General features: G+C 42.8%; 1 protein-coding gene across 1 annotated transcript in view; it reads left to right on the forward strand.

Moving 5' to 3' along the window:
* The window catches only part of carmil2 (capping protein regulator and myosin 1 linker 2), a 56,622-nt gene extending 43,807 nt beyond the window's left edge, over positions 1–12,815 (forward strand). The window contains exons 33-41 of the mRNA XM_084060393.1: positions 1,840–2,767; positions 5,330–5,434; positions 7,469–7,505; positions 8,190–8,258; positions 8,482–8,816; positions 9,653–9,815; positions 10,451–10,540; positions 10,711–10,818; positions 11,203–12,815. Of these exons, the coding sequence (XP_083916519.1) occupies positions 1,840–2,767; positions 5,330–5,434; positions 7,469–7,505; positions 8,190–8,258; positions 8,482–8,816; positions 9,653–9,815; positions 10,451–10,540; positions 10,711–10,818; positions 11,203–11,666 (2,299 nt within the window). The 3' untranslated portion in view covers positions 11,667–12,815. The remainder of the gene's footprint in view (positions 1–1,839; positions 2,768–5,329; positions 5,435–7,468; positions 7,506–8,189; positions 8,259–8,481; positions 8,817–9,652; positions 9,816–10,450; positions 10,541–10,710; positions 10,819–11,202) is intronic.
* Positions 12,816–15,270: the final 2,455 nt, after the last annotated feature.

Here is a 15,270-nt window from a genome sequence, read left to right on the forward strand (position 1 = left end):
GTTATATGCAAATAACACAAGTAACATATACTGTAGCACACTCTAGCCATAGATGACAATATAACTAATATTATGATAAAGAATATACGTGCACTGAATGGAGTTCAAACATAGCGACACACAACCACTTGTTCCCTCACATTCACCAACAAAGCAAGACAAACACACTTGTTGCCCCACAACCCCAGATGGCTGCATGAAGTCGTCCTGTTTAGAGTAGTTGACTGAACAGATGCTGTATCGATCTACTGTATACAAGCATCTATCTATCTGTCTGTCTCTCTGTCTGTCTGTCTGTCTGAGATCTAAGGGGATCAACAATGGTCTATCTATCTATCATACATGGGGATCAATAAAGATCTATCTATGTTATAAGTAGAGGGATGTACAGTTGAGGCCAGCTCAGATAAGTCCAAGGCGAGTCTGGAACAAGCTAGGTTATGATGATTTTACTCACAGAACATTAGATTGAGGCCATGTTCTTTATTTGTATTTTTATTCTTTTTTTGTAGAACATACAGTAGATTCAAATTATTATTGTATTCAAGATTTCTTTGTACGTTATCTTTGGCAGATTTGCAAGACTGAACATAATAATATCCAAGTCAAAGGGTCTAATATGAAGCTTCAATAGACAGACTTCATCATAACCATAACTGTCATGGAGAAGTCTCTATCAGAGCGAATCGATTTAAAAGGGCTAATTTGACATTTTCATCTTTAGCGAGCTTCCTCATCACCCCCAGCCACCTGTCATATTAGGAGCTGGAGATTTATGACTGACATTTGCCAGCTGACTTTTACAAGCCTCTCATTGTAGATGAGTTATGCATGAAGGACATTGTCATACAGGATTGTACTTTGTAATTTGTACTTTTGAATACCTATTTATTTGAGTACGATATATATTGCTCACCACTGCTCATATGTAAATCAGTATCCATCTTTCTAAATGTCCTGAGATGGATTGCCAGGCACAGAAAGAAAGAGTTACGTCTATCTCTGAAAGTCTGTATTTCTGCAAGAAGATTAAGCTTTGAAGTCTTGCCCAGCTTGTTGTTGTTTTACACAAACGTGATTCATCAGCATGTTCTTAAAATACTGAAGGTCTGATCAGATCCATGAAGGAGAAAAGAAGTCTAAACTCTTTCTGCTGGAGTGGTCAAGGAACATCAGATTATGAATTACCCTTTTCTATTTTATCGAGTGAGCGATAAGCTGAGTGAGCGATAGGCTTTATATTTCATCATGCCATCACTTGAGAGAAGAAAAAGGGACCAATAAAGATGATGGAGGTTACACAGTAAAATCCTCTCTGTGTTCAGTCATGCATTTGTAACTCGGAGAGTGTACAGATGGATTTTTACAGTGGCGAAAAGCAGAACATAATAACATCAACTTTGTCAGGGCTGGAAAATATGCATCTGACAAAAAGATTTACAGTAGCCATGTCAAAATGGCTCCCATCCAGGGGTGCCGAGTTATGTCCGCACTACACTATGAAGTGTAGATGTCGGAGGTTTTTTCTTTTTTTTGTGATGAGTTTGCGATGGGTGCTCGTCATTTCTCCTGGGTGCTTTAGCCCCGAGGCACCCACAGTATCGGCGCCCATGCTCCCATCAATTGTAAGGGCAGAAACATGGTGCACATGAGTACAAACTGGACAAACTGTGTCTATGAATGGCCTGTGTAATTGTTGCACTACGTAGTCTTTGCATGCTAGTCCCTGTCTGGTCCTGTACACGTCTACTGAGCATGTGTGTTTGGTCCTGTAGTATTAGTCGTAGTACTGAGTGCCTCTTCTTGTCTGTTGCTCTTTCTGCTGTCTCCTTGCTGCAGAAAAGGACAGTGGGAGGAGTCTATCCCTGCCCAAGGCACTCCCCCAGAGTCGAGCTCCAACCCCTCAGTCCCGATCCCTGTTTCCTCCTCTTCGTCTGACAATATCACCACCTCCATCATCACCTCTCCCACTGCCCCACCCAGTAACACATCCTCCACCCCTACTGCTGTGGTTACATCCCCTTCCTCATCTGTGAGTCCCCTCACCTCCTCCTCCCCCCCTCCCACCACCACCACCACCACTGCACCTCCCTCCAAAAACATCAAGAAGAAGTTTGGCGACTTCTTCGCCTTCAAGAGGGCTCGCGCCGGTCGGGCCGCCAAGGCCGGAGGGGGAGAGGCGGGAGGTGGAGAAGGGGTGAAGGTCAAAAGGACCTCCATCGCGGACCTCATCCGGCCCCTCCGTGAGGCGAAAGAGAGGGAGAGGGAGAGGGAGAGGGAGAAGGAGAGAGAGAAGGAGAGAGGGTCAAGGTTAGTGGAGGATGTTAACCTTTCTAACGATGCCGCCGTCACAGAAGGAACCGTCGCCACCGACGGCTGTCTCCAGGGCGACAAGAGGGACAAGATGGCGCCGGCCACGACAGTAACCACGACGACGCCTCCCAGTGAGGCCACACCCCCCTCCCCCACCACCGCGACCCCTGGCCTCACCACCGCAACCTCCAACCTGGAAGAGAAGGGAGTGACCTCACTTCCTGTTCATCCAGGCCACACCCCTGTTTCGGCGGCCGGTCCCCCTGCGGCGGCGCCGTCGAAGGAGCAAGAGAAGAGCTGGACGCTGGAGAAGGAGCGGAAGAAGGGAGGAGGGACACCAGACGGAGAGAGGAGGTTGAAGGTCACCAGGAGGTCACTGAGGGAGGGCAAGAGTCAGAGTCTCATCCTGCTGACTGGACTGGAGCCTGAAGAGAAGGACAGCTCACACAGTAAGGTAAATAAACCTAACACCTCAATGCACGCATCTAGGGTTGCACTGACTTCTGGCCGATATGGATAATCCGATATAATAATGGCTGTTATGGCCGATAACCGATACCTTATATTTAAGACCAATTTATCATTAACAAAAAGGCACACAAGGACACCAATAACCCGATGCAGATATACAGTGCCAGAATCTTAACTTTTTATTTATCTTGGTTTGTTTCTTGACTTTTACTCCTGTGTTTCTCATTTGCTGTTGCTGCTATGACACTTGAATTTCCCTTCGGGAATCAATAAAATATCATCTTATCTTATCATAACCTGGCGTAGCTAGACTATATCACTGCGTGGATATGAGTCTGGTGCTTCCATGAGGACGTTTTTTTTCCCAAGGGGCGGGATCAAAACAATGGCCCTCGACGCAATTGGTTAGACCTACAACCAACTACTAATTACAGTCTCCCATATTCGAATACTGGGCCCTGATTGGTTACCCACGTCTTCTGGAGCAGGAAATGGATTCTCTATGGAGCGGTGCCAGACCCAAATCGCAGAGTGCAATTTTGTTTTGCACTCGCAGATTCGTCTGGTCCCAGGCTAATCTTATCACACTGAAAGAGAGCCATTCTAAGCAGCCACCAGTGAGTGGCTGCTTAGAATGGCTCTCTTTCAGTGTAATAAGGAAAGTTAGATGGATGCTCACACTTAATGTCATGCCCTTGCACCTGTCAGACTACTTCTCCAGACTGAGAAATGCCCATGGGCATAACCCCAGAGGGAGCTGCTCTGACCTTGTCTGAACACTGCTGCTCGAGGCCTTACTAATACCAAGAGAGTGGAGCATATCACTCCAGTTACACTGGCTCCCTGTGTGTCAAAGAATTGATTTCAAAATGCTACTGTTGGTCTATAAAGCTTTGAATGGTTTAGGGCCAAAATAAATTGTGCGATATCATGAACCATCCAGATCTCTCAGGTCATTTGGGAAAGTTCTGCTTTCTGTCCCTAAAACCAAAAATAAACGTGGGGAAGCAGCATTTAGTTTTTATGCACCGCATATCTGGAACAAATTCCCAGAGAACTACAGGCCTGCTGCCACTCTTATTTCTTAAACACAACTGAAGAGCTTTCAGTTTGCCGCTGCCTTTGATTGAGTTACTTGGCATCCTCTGCTCTGCCCCTTTTCTGTAAATATTTCTATTATTGCTTTTAGTGTATTGTCTGTCATGATGATGAATTGAGTACAAGGGACCATAATTGAAACCCACCTCCCAGGGGGTTTTGTGCCATCCATTTAGCAGTTTCTTTTTGTTTTACTGTACTGCTGTACTGTTTCAAACTGCCGATCAAGTATTCAATCAATCAATCAAACATACAAGAAAGTAGAACATTTTAAATTTTACGCCTTTTACTGAACCACGCTCTACAGCCCGATGAAAATATCCCCAGCAGTTTTCAATTGCAGCAAATTATGATAAGGATGTAATTTAGAAAGATTGGATTCCCTGTGTATTTTCAGTTTGCAATTGGTGGATATTTTCATCAGACTATAGAGCATGGTTCAGTGAAAGCTGTGAAATTAACACTGTTCTACTTTCTTGTATGTTGGATTGATTATTAGCAGTTTGAAACAATACAGCAGTACAGTAAAAAAAAAAAAACTATGCTAAAAGGATGACACACATGACAGCACTCCAGTATACATTTCTATCGCCACACGCAACTGTGTCACAAGTGGTACCAGCAGGACAACAGGAACACAGGGGAAGGCCCCAAATGCAGATGACGGAGACACATCTTGTACAGTTGAGTGATTGAATAATACACACTGGCTACTACACACTGATGCAGAACATCTGCAGCAGCCTGTTGCACACACTGGACCTGAACCTCCCCAGGAAGAACAGCTTGCTCTGTCCCTTCCTGTAGAGGCCCTAATTGTCAGTCCAGTCCAGTTTATTGTTCATGTGTAGAGATGTTAGATACCGCATTGGGCCGCTGCTGTTCATTGGAGCGGTGCATCAAATGCAGCTGCCATATTGGACCAGCCGCACCCCCTATTACATGTACAGTGTGTCTACTGGAGCAGGAGGTCTCTCTCCACAGTTAAAATAATCATCGTCTGAGGACGGGGTGGACAGCTGGAGGATGTCATGTCTGGGGAGCTGAAGGAACGGACAAGGCTGAATGGTGCAGAGAGACGGAAGCAGATTGTCTCTAAATGTTCTGCAATACAATGAGCCGTGCTGCATTCATTATTCAAGAAGGGCTTTACTTAGAGGATTCATCACCCAGTTAAACTACAAGACGTAGAGATGAATTTGACTATATGTGATTGTGAAATATGTTAACTGCTCATACAGTACTGTGAAACTGGGCCACGGTCAGCTTTACAGCATACTGTACGTGTACATAATTTACTGTGTGTGTGTGTGCACGTGTGTGTGTGTGCGTGCGTGCGTGCATGCATGCGCGTGCGTGCGTGCGCGTGCGTGCGTGACTGAGCGAATACATGTGATGTTATGTATGCCTATTCATATACATTAATTTCGTGTTTCTGAATTTCCAGAAGTATGCATCTGAGAGTACATCTAGTTTTGAGCAGAGACTTCAGGTGATGCTGCACAGAATTGGCGTGGCAAAAACTTCACCTGCTGACACAAAGTCCAGCCAGGTATGTATGTTCTTTTTTTTACAGATGCAATGTGGGACATTGTGACATCAATGAATTGTCACACACGTCTCCCGTGGTGATGGGATGTCTCTGCAATGTGTTTGCATAAATACTGTATTTAGGTGACATTATGCGTTTTAATATTTTTGCAATTGCCCCATACCCAACCCCTTTCCCGTGGCCCTCTTCCCAGCTGTCCCCATCACCTTTGGGTGTAATCTGTATTGATCATGTACCATATATTGTATACATCGGGGGTTGCCACACATTTGTAAGTGTGCTTCTGTACTTACTTAAGTGTACAAGTGATACTTTCCTCATGTCTGCTTGTTACTTTACTCTTTAAAGTGATGTTGAACGTTGGTAGAACCCAGGGATGTATTCAGTGTAGCTGAATCTCAAAGGCTTTATCTCAAAACCACACTTTTAGCACAAAAACAAAAATGCAAAGAATGTGAATTTACATTTTGGGGAAGTACAATTGCTGTGTGCATGTTATTACCCTTGATAGCTAGCACAACAAAACTCAATATATCACCATTACCTGTGTAATGCGTTCCCCGCAACCAATATGCAAAGTAGTTGGAAAAAACGGCATACTGTACCAGGGCATTGTTTTATTAAATATTGTCTGACTCTGAATCCCGCTACTGTCCTGATATGTATAGCATCGCCTGTCATAGACACTAGCACGATCCAATTAACTGGAAGAGTCCATCTCCTTAGGGGGGGAGAGGATCTGCGCTGCACCAAGCTACAGCACACATGTACGCACACATGTTGTGTGTTACCATAGACATAAAAGTATTACCATTAGTATGTCATATCCATGTATTTATCCTAGATATTTATCATATTTACAGTACTTCTACAGAAACATCTCAGAAATGGTGAAATATCATACAGATATATTTTTTACCATCAAGTATAATGGAATGACATTGAATATAGCTATTAACAGGATAAGTAATGTTTATAACATAAAGATTCTCAAATGACTATCTTAGCATCACTGCCCTTACCACTACAGGACAATTGAACCATATGGTCGAGCATGTTTTTAGAGTGGAAATAACATTATTTCAGCATTTGTATAATAAAATAACTATTATATTAAATGTATCATATTAACAACCATGAATAAACTGAAGTTTTATTAATTCATAGCAAATAGTCAATTTGAACGACTTTAGTTTAGCTTCACTACCTTTACCATGAAGTGACAAACAACCCGATTGTGTACATGTTAGTATCTATTAGTAAGCCATGAACAAACCGTAAGCTAAGACAAACATTAGCTGTTAAACTGAGCTGATTATACAGGCATAACAGCTATGCAGATATTCACACCTTAGACGAAGTGGATTTTTGGTGGATTACCTTTGAGCTTAATTCTCGGTCTTATCTGTCTGGATGTAATTGAAAGCAATTCTGTCTTCAGCAGTGCTAAGATAACGCAGGCTTTACCCGTGTTTCAATACAAAGATATTCTACATCTGTCGTCAGACTCGCACTGAAAGGAGAGATTATTCCCCCATCTATGAATACATTCTTCAGAGGCCCTTCCATGTTCCACCTCACCAGGAAAACAATGTATTCAGGGCAGTTTATATTAAACTATTAAAGTGTCAGGTATTATTGAGGTATTACGGTGGTTTACAAGGCTTTAAGAGTGTGGGGGCTAAATAGTTATAATTTATATGAAGTCAAGGCTTCTTTGCCGAGTTATGATGATACGGCTGTACATTTTAAAAGGACGTAGGCAGAACCAGGTTCAGGTTGGTGGGCCAAGAAGTGATATCGTCATCCAGTTCATTGAGGCCGCTGACTCCATGTGGTGATTTGAAAGTTGGCCATTCATCGACGATGTGTTCAACAGTCTGTGGCAGAGTGCAGACAATGAAAAAATGTAATAGAGGTTAAATTCACAACATAAATGGCTAGACATATAGAAAACAAATAGAAACCCATAAATGTACACACACATACGTCATGGTCTTGTTGGTATAATACCTTTTTCCTCTCTGTCTGTAGAATAAAGACGAAGAGCTGAGAAAGGCCAACTCTGAGGGTAAGAGAACTGTGTGTGTGTGTGTGTGTGTGTGTGTGTGTGTGTGTGTGTGTGTGTGTGTGTGTGTGTGTGTGTGCGTGCGTGCGTGCGTGCGTGCGTGCGTGCGTGCGTGCGTGCGTGCGTGCGTGCGTGCGTGCGTGCGTGCGTGCGTGCGTGCGTGCGTGCGTGCGTGCGTGCGTGCGTGCGTGCGTGCGTGCGTGCGTGCGTGCGTGCGTGCGTGCGTGCGTGCGTGCGTGCGTGCGTGCGTGCGTGCGTGGAGAGAGAGATACAGAGCAAGAGAAATATAGAGTGTGAGTGTATGAGGAGGGTGAGAGGTCAGAGAATACTGTCTGGGGCAAGCTGGTGTTAGCTCCTCTGTCCCTCTGTCTCCCCCTGTTGTTCGTCAGAGGTCACTGCTGCAATCCACAGGGGGAAAAGTGTAATGTTAGCCTCTTGACCTTTCTCACTGTCTCTCTGTCTGGTCCATCTCTTCACAACACGTCCCCTGTGTGTTTCCCTCTAAGAATGACTCAGCGAGCTCAGGAGTCAGCGTTTAATGCTGCCGTCAGGAACCGTGTCTGACCCGGACAGATCTCAGATCTTATTGAGTGTTCTCAAAAATGCATGGCCATCGATCAGTAGTACAAGTACATTTTCATACATTACCATCTGTAGTTATTCTGTTATTATTCCTTTTTCTGTCAGGTGCTATCCTGGACAAACCTGAACCACCTCCCACCTTTCTGAAGCCTAGAACCATGTCCTCGTCAGCAGGTACATACTTACCTGATTACTTAATTTCCAAAATATATGAATAGGATTGATTGTAATCAAATTTAATTCACAAACCACGACTCTCTCCTCTCACCTTGACCTTCCACCCTCTCTCTTTCTTTCACCAATCCTTGCGTCTTACCATTTATCCACTCTTTCCTTACTGTGTCCCTCTCTCCCTACTCTTCCTCGTACTCCTCTTCTCTCCCTGGTTCTCCCTCAGACACCAGGCGTCCCATGCGAGCTGTGGAACCCCTCCGTTCAGATCCTCCCCTCTACCCCAAACCGGTGGTTCCTGAGCGGCCCGTGGGCCCCCTGCCCCCTAAACCTGTCATTGCTGCCAAGCCCTGCCTCCCCACCCCGGCTGCCCCCGGAGGAGTAGGAGGAGGCCCCCCGGCTCTCCAGACCACCGCAACTCCCCCCCAGCATGCCTTCCATGCTTCCCAGCACCTCTCCGGCTCCGCTCCTCGTACCACCTCCCCAGGACTAGTCCAGCCATGGCTCCCCACCCTGGACAGGAGGCCAGGGGAGATGGAGGACTCCAAAACACAGACACTGGTAATTCTACATTTAAAAAGAACATTGTCTTTGTTCAGGGGATGTTTCTTCACAAAATGTCTTCTTTTGGACAAAGTCAGGAAAATTAAAGTCTGGTATGGACAATTCATAGTTTTGTTTGTTTGTTTTGCATTTGGATAATGCCCACTCGGCCCACCTTTTGCTCTCCTGATCCTTCCCGAGGTTTCTATCTTTGCTTTTCCCGTCAAGGGGTTTTCCTTGGGAGTTTTCCCTTGCCTGAATGAGGGTCTCTAAGGTTTTTCATTTGTTATTCTTTGTTATGCTACGTGGGCCTTTGAGACTTGTACAAAAGGATCACCTGCCTGCCACTGTTTTTCGTTGGATATCGTACATGAAGATTCATCGACCACATCATTCGCATTTACATCACATTATGTTATATGTCTCGCGTAGACAGACAACTATTCCACCATCTCCGAATGCTACAGTATATAGAGTCTGGAACTACACGGAAATCCGAGAGAGGAAGCTGGCACTTAAGTTCACAAAAATATATTTTAAAATATCTTTACATTTTATTTTTTAATTTCCATGTCTGCTTAGCATCAAGCTATATATGCTTAGTTGATTTAGATTTATATTAGAATAAATTTGCATGACTGTAAAGACGAAACGGAAGTGGGGAGGAGGCATCACATCCGCTTCATATTTTAATCATGATCAGAGCTTCCGAGACCCAGACTGTATGACCGGAAACATTTGAAAATTGTAGGAGGCAACAGTCTGGCTACGCGAGACTATGTTATATGTAACAGTCATTAAGGCCTACCGTATGTGTTTTGTTTCATGTTCTTGTTTTCTTATCCAACACCTAGAATGGAAGCCATGAGGAGCATGTGGCCCAGGTAGCGGTGCAGAAAGACAGCCCTGGTCCAACCTCAGCTCCGTCCCCACGCAGAGACACCCCACCAGCCCCGTCACCACGGAGAGGTCCCAGTGCACAGGGCCGCTCTGAGAGAGCACAATCAGTCACTGATGGTAGGCGCGGTAGTGAGGTCAAAATAATGCTCTGTCAGGGACTATATGTATTTCTGCATTGACAGAGGTTTTCGTTGTCTACCGAAGTCTAAACTGTAGTGAAAATAAAGAATATAATTTTGCTACTCAAGAACCCTACCTTTTGTATAAAATCCACTTTTTGCCCAAAACATTTTATATGTCCATCAGATGGAGAAACTTTGATTCACTCCACCTACAGATCTGGTGAAATTGGCATTTTTCTACTCTAACAAGTTAAAACTATAGTAAACTGTTACACATTTTACAATATATATCTTAGGTATTACCTGTATCTGTTTGACCTTAGGTTTGACAAAGTTTGCAAATATATATTAAATATTTATATCTTATGTTACTGTATCTGCAAGGCTGCTGAACTGAGGAACCAGCCTCTATGAATCCCATTGAATCTGGTCTTGACCTCTGTGGGGTACAAAGTTGAAACCTTTCAAGTTTAACCTTTGTGTGGAGTAATTCATTTGGTGGTTGTTAGTGTGTGTGCATATATTATGTGTCTGTATGGGTGTTTGTATAAGTCGTATTTGTGTGCGGAAAATAATTGACACAATGTCCTCCCACTGCACCGCTCTGTGTGCGGGTGTATGCTCCTCCAGAGAGTCTTCCTAAACCCCGCCCACGCATGAAACCCCTCCCACAACGGCGAGCAGTGTCAGTCCACGAAGACGCTCTTACAATGACACAAGGTGAGGACAATATGTATGTATATATGTATATATGTATATGTGTATGTACTGTATCTATGTACAAGTTAGTGAATGAGTTTGAGTGTACATGTTTAAGATGAGATGTCTGTGTAGACTCATAAAGCTTCCATCTTTTTCTTCCTCTCTCCTTTATTCTCTCTCTCATTCAGAGCTGAAGGCAGTGTTAGAGAGGTCGCCACTCCGTCACCGTGGCAACAGAGGTGATCTGCCTACCTGCACTGAAGACACACCCACAGGAGAGGACACAGGTGACACAGGTGAGGAGAGAGTGTCTGTCTGTCTGTCTGTCTGTCTGTCTGTCTGTCTGTCTGTCTGTCTGTCTCCAAATCAGCAATCCCCAACCTGTGGGCCGTTAGGATATTGCAAGTGGGCTCCCAAATAATTGGCAAAACGCAAAGATCTTTATGATAATATAACGTTAATATAACAGATACAAAATGTGAATTCATTTTCATTGTGATACAGACCAAGTCGAACACAGTCGATTGATTGATCATTAAAATAAACATGCTCTAAAAATGCATGCGGCCCACCCATCTGGCCATCTGGATTTTCACAAGTGGGCCTTGAGCCAGAAAAGGTTGGCTCTGCTCTAAATTAAAGTGTCTTTGCTCCTTGTTTTGTCTCCTTCAAATACCCAGCTGGCGAAGCACAGAGGAAGAGCTCAAAGAAGGAGGAGGAGGAAGAGAGGGAGAATAGGGAAAAGAATAAGATGGAGAAAAGGAGGACAGGTTATGGAGTAACAGCAGTCTATGAAGCAGCTCCAGCAGCTGTAGAGACGCCCAGCTTAGAGGCTGCGGAACCAGAGCCCGCCTCAGCCATCCCCCCTCCCGCCCTGTCACTTAGGCCAGCATCAGCACTGGGCTCCGAAAAAGTCCAGTCACCCCAAGAGAGGTCTCCAGCGCCAAGCACAACCGCGACCCTGTCTCACACCGTAGACAAATCCCACATGACCCCGTCCCAAGAGAAGACCCCAAGCACAACCCCAGCCACGGCAGATGTCGGAGAAAGCACACAGGAGGAGAGGGGAGAGACAGTCTCAAAACAGCACACAGAGAAGGCAGAACCACCAGACCAAAGAACTGAAACCCTCCTCTTCAAATGACACACAAAGGACTATCCCAAGGAGAGAGAGCTAGGAGGGAGGCAAAGGAGGGATCATCAGTGACATCGGCCAAATCAAAGCCTGGGACTGTACAAAGACTGCGTGTTGGCATGTTTTGCTCGCTTTGTATGAAAAAACATTAGCCAGATGTTTGAGAATTATTCACTGCGCACGTACAGGCTCAAAAAGGATGAATCATTTTCAATGTGTTAAGCGTGTGTGTTTCTTGACAGAACAACACGTGATGTGACAAAGATGCACTAACAACATGTTGAAACGTCACGGCTTGTCATTAATGCATTATGGGGGGTTATTCATGAAACACAATGGTAATTAAGTTCTGTCATGAAATATCTGTGACAACCATGAATAAGAAATGGTTAATAAATGTACCTTGACAGTGATCGCTGTGTAGGAATAACATTACCATCGCCCTGTTCTGGAGCGTAGTTCAGATGACAGACAGGGAAATTCATATGCTGATTGAGCATTGCATATTTAATGCACTATTGGTATTCCACACCTGTGTACATGTTCCATGGACAATTTTCAAGACAAGTGTCAAAGATAGACACAGTTCTTGCCAGCATTGTGTTTTAAAAGGGTAAGTTGTGAATTATGTGTGAAACCGATGATTCCCTGACCGCCTTGTGATACATTTTTAACGTGATTTCTTGGAACATCAGTAAGACTTAAAACAACATCCATCATGATATACAGTACGATTATGAATCACCGTGGCAATGTGCCAAAGGGCAAATGAGGCAGTGGCATTGAAAACGCTAACATGGAAACAGCAAAACAGAGCCAGTAATTATTAGAAATCATGTGATGGTCTCAAGCCCTTCTTGATGAACCCTGCCAGTAATTCTTGAGACCTTGTGTTGAAAACACACAGAGATATTGTTGAAAATGACACATTCTTTGTCAGAGTATCATCTGTACACCCCAGTTTTGTGTCCCTGACTGTGATGTCGATGACCAGACTTTCCTCCTCTTTCTAGGTGAGAGTTTATTTTCTACTGTCATGTCTATCTTTGCACGCCAGCCAGAATATGTACAAATAAATACATAAAGGTAACAAAAAAAACAGAAATTATGAGCAAAATGTTTTAAAAGAGAGTATAAATCCATATACTTGTTAATAATTATTAAAAATTGATTGAGATGTGTCATACGTTTTGTGGTGTTGGGGTTTTGGTTCTGTGTGTGGGTAGAATAGTTCAACTCAACTATAAACATACAGTACTTACACAGTGGCCCTGAGGGTCAACAGAATATTTTAGAAAACATTTCAGAAAATACAATATTTCTCAAAACAATACATTTCATAAAACATTCAAGAACAAAATACATTTCACAAAACATTTTACTTTTTTTTTTTTTTACAAAACTTCACAAAATAAACAATTTGAGGAAACCCATTTCACACAAAAAACATTTCACAGTTGAGAAAACAAAACTTTTCACATAACATGTGAACATAACATTTGTAACATAACATTTGATTAAACATTTCTGAAAACAATGACACTTCACAAAACATGACATTTCAACATTCCTTTTTGGTGATTGTACAGAACCCAAGTCAGTTCGGAGTTGATGTGTTTTGTGAAATGTATTGAGTTTTCTCAAATCTTTTTATTTGTTTTGTGAAATATTGGGTTTTGTTTAATATGATGTGTGTGTGTGTGTGTGTGTGTGTGTGTGTGTGTGTGTGTGTGTGTGTGTGTGTGTGTGTGTGTGTGTGTGTGTGTGTGTGTGTGCGTGCGTGCGTGCGTGTGAAGTATGTTTTGTGTTTTGTCCCTCAGAGCCACCATACATAGGCTAGGCCACAGGCTAATAACTATGACTGCACATGGACAACTTTCTGATGCAATATAGCAAACACACATTTACACAAACAATATTATTAATATATTGTATTAATGTGATTGTTTTCAAAGAAAACATTCTATGTAGCCTTTCTCTACTTAAAAGGATATATGCAAATATGAAAACGTGAAACTATGTCCTTATGTAAATCAACCCATATTATTGCCTATAAGTGATGTTTGGCAGATATGGATGCACGATCTGGGACAGCGAAAGGACGTGAAGGTAAATGCAAGTAGAATCCATGGTGCAATCTTAGATGTCAATGCTTGGAAAATATAGGCATAATTATGTTTGAATTAGCTCAGCTGCTACCAATATCCACTTTTGAAGACAAAAAAAAAGAGAGAACGACTCTGGTTTTGCCAGCAGAGGACGCTCAAAGCAGAGTAAATGCAAAATGAACTATGGATAATGGTAATTACATTTTGGCAAGCACAATTATTGTAGGATATTTTTTATCTGTCTTTATCTTTTCTAAAAATAGAACATCGTGTTTTGCTTTATGGCCTCTTTTAACATGTCCTGAGAGAAGTGGTGATGGTACCTGGCTAGAAAGTAATGTCATACTAGCCTATTTATTTTACATGTGACCATATTTTCAAAAACCCAAACCGGGATCCTTATTCACTAAATAGCGAAAATAGCCCAAGCTTGAGAGCTTGTAGATCTGCTGTTTTCGCCATAGGTCTACTTTTTATTATGTTTTTATTTCGTTTTTCACCTGGTGTTTTCATACAGAAGTTTAACTGAACGTAATGATTTTTTTAACTGCTCAAATTAATTAATTGTGGTGAAAACCGGGACAATTTGGTAGTGGATGTTTAAAACAGGGACATTTCACTGTTTTAGAGATATTTGTCTCAGTGGTTACATTAGTGTAGCAGAGCCTTTCCATGTGAGTAGACATGCACTACAGCAGCACCTTGACTCTGTTTGACACAAGGTTAGTTTGACCTGAATGGAATGGAGTCTTAATTAGGAAGGATGTAGAATGCAGGATGTAATATATTATCCTACTATTTATCTAAACTAGCGCAGGCCACACCTGCATGCCTTTTTATTTGTGTGTGTGTGTGTGTGTGTGTGTGTGTGTGTGTGAGAGAGAGTGTGTGTGAGAGTGAGAGATATGTAGTATCTGTATTGTGTACATGTTGGTTATGTTGTGTTGTTTGTGTTGATTGTGTTGTGTTGGTGTGAACTTGTTGGTGTTGTGTATTTATGTTGATTTTGGTAGTTTATATTAGATTATATTGAGTTGGTGTTGTGTAGTTTGTGTAGTTTTGTGGTGGTTTTGTGTAGTCTTGGTGTAGTTGTGTTGTGCTGCACTCCTGTGTTGACTGAATGCAGAGGCATGGCTTTGTGCAAGCAGCACTTTAGATATTGCAGGATAAGAGAGATCATGTAGATAAGGGCTTTTCAGACTTTGTGCACAATAAGGCACAACAATGTGCAACTCACATGTCATGGTACACCTGTATTCATAATGAAAATGGTCTGCAACATGAGTATATAATAATATAATAAGGTATAATCCTCCTCCACTCTACAATATCTAAACCCACAAGTATTTAAACAAACAGCAGCTTAATTGTGTTAGGCCTACTAGTAGAAACAGGGATAGGTTAGGTCAAACTAAAGACAAATGTAAACACACATTGAGAGAGGAAGGACTTTGATGCAATGAGTCCTACGTAGGCTACACACGTCTGTGTCAACGTAACCTCTC

Source organism: Gymnoscopelus microlampas, assembly GCF_963454915.1.
Source record: "Gymnoscopelus microlampas genome assembly, chromosome: 6".
Classification (NCBI taxonomy): domain Eukaryota; kingdom Metazoa; phylum Chordata; class Actinopteri; order Myctophiformes; family Myctophidae; genus Gymnoscopelus; species Gymnoscopelus microlampas.